The following is a 4,830-nucleotide window of genomic DNA, read 5'->3' as shown; positions in this document are numbered from 1 at the left end:
CGGTTGTGTGATTTTTTATTTTTTTTTAATCATCATTTTCTGTTTGGCTGCTCTATATTGTTCAGATGTGGGCACAATTCCTCTAGACTTCAGGCTATCTCTTATTGGGGATTTTGGTGTCAAAAGTCCAGTCTGAACAGAACCATGGTCCCTCCAGAAGAAGGTCTACACTTCAAGGCTGGATGCCCCAAAGCAGAAAGTCAGGTGTGTCTTAAACACCTTTTGTTGAGCAAGCCACAATGGGTTTGCTTTGTGCAGCACACTACATTGTAAATAAGAGTTCACAAACCACAGTGTCTGGCTGGGCATGAGCTGTAAATGACATGAAATAGGGGGTGTCTGAGCATTCTGCATGAACCAGCCAACCTTAGCTGAGCAGGAGTGCAAAAGGTGGATTCTTAGTTTGTGGTGCACCATGGGTGATGGGATACACCTAGCTTGCACCAGAAACTCAGATGAGCCGTGATGGCACAGTGGTTAGACTACAGTACTGCAGGCTACTTCTGCTGACTGCCGGCTGTCAGCAGTTCGATCCTGACCGGCTTAAGATTGACTCAGTCTTCCATCCTTCTAAGGTTGATAAAATGAGGACTCAGATTGTTGGGGGCAAATAGGCTGACTCTGTAAACCGCTTAGAGAGGGTTGTAAAAGCACGGTGAAGCGGTATATAAGTCTAAGTGCTCTTGCTCTCAATGGAGACTGCCAATGGCCAAGGGAACGCCAGAGAACGAGGCTTCGTCCCCAAAGCTTGCCTCTGGTTTCTGCCAGTCACCCGGAAGTGAAGTCTTTGCTTTGTGTTGTGTTGTGTCCTCTTCCCTTCAGGAGCCGTGGAAATCAAGGTCTCCGAAGACCCCGTGGTGGCCCTCGTTGGCCATGACGCTATTCTCCACTGTTCCTTCTCGCCGGAGGCCAATTTCAGCCTGAACGACCTCAGCCTCTTCTGGCAGGTGACGGACACCAACCAGCTGGTGCATGGCTTCACGGAAGGTCAGGAGCAGCCAGCGTACCAGGGCAGCACTTATGCCAACCGCACCGCCCTCTTCTATGACCAGCTGGCCCTCGGCAACATGTCCCTGCTGCTGCGCCGAGTGCAGATCTCCGACGAAGGGAGCTTCACCTGCTTCGTCAAAGTGCGGGACTTCAGCCGGGCAGCTGTTACTCTGCAAATGGCAGGTGAGCTTCAAGCAAGGTGAGGGGTCAGGTTGGTTCTCGAACCACAGGTTGTCCTCCACTTACAACCGTTTGTTTTAGCGGCCGCTCGAAGTTACAACGGCACTAAAAAAAAAGCGACTTAATGACCGTTCTTCACACTTGTGACCCTTGCAGCGTCCCCATGGTCACGGGATCAAAATTGGGATGCTTGGCAACTGGCTCGTGTTTACGACAGCTGCAGGTCTCCTTTTGCGACCTTCTGACCAGCCAAGTTAGTGAGAAGCCAGATTCGCTTAACAACCGGGTTAACAACTTAACAACTGCAGTGAGTCGCTTAACAACAAGAAAAATAGTAAAATGGGGCAAAACTTACTTAACAAGGGTCTCGCTTAACACTTAGCAACATAAATTTTGGGCTCAATCGTGGTCATAAGGCAAGGACCACCCGTGCTGATGTTTTAAGGGACCGCTGTGTAGAAAGTCAACTGCAAGCTTCTCTGCTGTCAGTGAGGAGACCGCCTTCCTCACCAGACCAGAGAGATGCTGTTGAAAAGAAGATCAGAAAATCTCTGTTCTGCCAGACCAAGAATATATCGGTAGTCCTTGACTTATGGCCTTAATGGAACCTGCCCATTAAGGTCATAACAGCAACATCAATAGCACTTAAGACTTACATACTGCTTCACAATGCTTTACAGCCCTCTCTAAGTGGTTTACAAAGCCAGCATATTTGCCCCCAACAATCTAGGTCCTCATTTTACCATGCTCGGAAGGACGGAAGGCCGAGTTTACCTTGAGCTGGTCAGGATCAAACTGCTGGCAGTGGGCAGAGTTAGCCTGCAGGACTGCATTCTAACCCCTGCGCCACTGGGGATTCCCACAACATAAGTTGTGAGATCTTAAAACGGGTTATCCCCATGACCGACCTGATCTTATGACCTTTGTAGTGATATTGTTAACAAGGCCCTGGTGGTTAAGCCAAACCATTGTTTGTTGTGGGTCAGTTTTGTCAAAAATCAGACGTAAAAGCCAATTTGGGGCAGAAACATTGTGAAATGCAGTCACAGGATTGCAGGGGATGAAAACAGCTGCAAGTGTCGAGTGTTTGGGCATGTCTGGGAGCGAGGGGTGGCTGTCAGAACTTTGGAAATGGTCGTGAGTGCTCCCAGGGAGATCTGTTGTGACTTTGAATGGTCATTAAGGGACGGTCATACGTCAAGGACAACCTGTGTTGATTCCAAATAGGGAATTGTTCAGTTGCTGGAATTCTTCTAAAAGTCCACCTGTTTGTTTCATAAATCTTGCTAAAGAGAACTCTTGTTTGAGGATTTAGGCAAGCTGCCAAAGAAACAGACAGTGAAAATCTCTCTGAATCTGAGTCCCAAACAGTCATTAAGCAAAGTTTGCTAGGTTGCTGAGGGTCAGGCCAAGTGATCGTTAGGTAAGTGATGTGGGAGGACCAATTATAACTCATTTTTTTCCATTGTAGCTTGGGATGGTTGCTAATTAAAGGACTGCAAATTGAGGGCCTCCTGTATTGCTGTGGGTTTGGTCATGAACCATCCCTGATCCGTTCTTCTCCTGTTTTAGCTGTCTACTCCAAGCCGAACATGAATTTGGAACCCAGCAAGAATCTGAAGCCGGGTGACCTGGTCAAAGTGAGGTGCCACAGCTTTTCGGGGTACCCTGAAGCTATTGTGCTCTGGCAAGATAGCCACGGCAACAACATCACTGAGAATATCACCACCTCCCAGGTGGCCAATGAGCAGGGCCTCTTTGATGTCCAGAGTACCCTCCAGGTGCTGCTTGAACCTAACAGCACCTACAGTTGCCTGATCAAGAATCCTTTGCTTCAACAGTTGACCCACGCTTCCGTCACCATCACAGGTCTGTGCCTTGCAGGGACAGGGTGATGTCTGGGATAGTCAATGAGTAGGGGGTCTTTACTGGGTGTTCTGGGATGCAGGGTAGACTTAGCTGGAACTGCAGACGTCTGTGGAATAAAGAGTGGAGTAGAGGAGTGGAGTGGAATAGAATAGAATAGATTGTAGAATAGAATAGATTGTAGAATAGAATAGAATAGAATAGAACAGATTGCAGAATAGAATAGAATAGAATAGAATAGAATAGAATAGAATAGAATAGAATAGTCGTAAAATGGGGCAAAATTGACTTAACTGTTTCATGAGCAACGGAAACTGTGGGCTTGATTGTGGTTGTATGTCAAGGACTACCTATATTGCAATGGCATCCGCCAGTTAGGTAAACAGAAGCCGACAACTGTCTCTACTTATGTAGATTGTGTGGCTATGTTTAGTTCCCTTTGTCATGTTCTTATCATGCGCTAAATAAATAAATCACACCGCAGCTATTGCAAGCTGCAAGACTTCCCAAACCTGCCCAGACTAGAACGAATTGCGGGACTGCAGCCTTCAAGGATCAACTTTGGCTGAAGTCTGACCTTTTTCTCTGAGCGGTCTTAACTCCGCTCGCCTGGCCAACCCATCTTTGCCAGCCTTCCAGATGTCTTCGAGTCATTTCAATTTTTATAGACTCCCCCAAGCTCTCGCTAACCTTCTTCACTTGACGGTAACATTAATTAGGGTTTAATTGTCCTTGGCACAGCAATTGCTGCTTTGTGAAAGAAGGTCCCTTCGGGAGCATAAACATTTTGGTTAAACACACGATGCCACTTGATGGAGCCCAGTAGGGTGGGACATCTGCTGGAACTGTCTTCGTGGGGGGCAGCAAAGGAAATGCAAATGAAACCGACATCCATCTTGTTAGCCAGGGGGCCCCAAGCCCCGGGCCCTTGACCAGTATCAGCCTATTTGCCCATTGGGAATCTGGCCGTGCAAGGGACGGGCGAAGCGTGCAAAACTCCATTTACACCGAGTTTTGCACGTGAGCGTGCACACACCTGCCACTTACACGGAACCGTCCCCTCTTCCCCCCCCCCCCGCTGCTGTCACCACCCCCACTGGTCCACAGAACTGGAAAGGTGGGGGACCGCTGTTGTACAACTGGAATATACAGGTAGTTCTCGGCTTACAACCACAATTGAGCCACAGATTTCTATCGCTAAGCAAGGCGTCCCATTTTATGACCGTCGTTAACTGTCTCACCGCAGTTTCTAAGTTAGTAACACAGTTGTTAAGTGAATCTGGCTGGCAGACTTTGCTTGTCAGAAGGTTGCAAAAGGGGATCACGTAACTCCGAGACACCGCCACCATCATAAATATGAGTCAGTTGCCAAACATCTGAATTTTGATCACGTGACCATGGGGATGCTACAATGGTCATAAGTGTGAAAAATGGTCCTAAGTCCTTTTTTAAAAGAGCCATTGTAACTTCCAACGGTCACTAAACAAACGGTGGTAAGTCCAGGAGGACCCGCATACCGTTGCGAGAAGGAATTTCCCAGAATTTGGCATGAAAAACAACCCTCCTTAGCATTCTCTCATCTGGGAGTAAACCTTTGGCCCAGATCAGCTGTGTTAACAGTTTTTCCTTCACTAATTAAAGGAAAATGTACCTTGCAAACAGATGTCCCAGTTGTGCTCAAACTCAAACTCTTTCATCTTTGGAGCCTTGTCTTAAAACTTGGAACAAAAGGGGAGAAACTGAACAGATTTTAGCTTCCTAAAAAGCAGCGGTGGCTTGGCAGCGCATCAAAAA

At 47.5% G+C, this 4,830-nt stretch overlaps 1 protein-coding gene across 1 annotated transcript in view; it reads left to right on the top strand.

The window, feature by feature from the left end:
- The window catches only part of LOC107300686 (CD276 antigen-like), a gene marked incomplete at its 3' end in the record, with an annotated part of 20,152 nt that overhangs the window by 2,507 nt on the left and 12,815 nt on the right, over positions 1-4,830 (top strand). Inside the window, exons 2-3 of the mRNA XM_015829992.1 lie at positions 823-1,173; positions 2,743-3,039. Of these exons, the coding sequence (XP_015685478.1) occupies positions 823-1,173; positions 2,743-3,039 (648 nt within the window). The remainder of the gene's footprint in view (positions 1-822; positions 1,174-2,742; positions 3,040-4,830) is intronic.

This window comes from Protobothrops mucrosquamatus, unplaced genomic scaffold (genome assembly GCF_001527695.2).
Source record: "Protobothrops mucrosquamatus isolate PMUCROS unplaced genomic scaffold, P.Mucros_1.0 scaffold7973, whole genome shotgun sequence".
NCBI classification, from domain to species: Eukaryota; Metazoa; Chordata; class Lepidosauria; order Squamata; family Viperidae; genus Protobothrops; species Protobothrops mucrosquamatus.
This window is presented reverse-complemented; position numbering and strand designations above follow the sequence as displayed.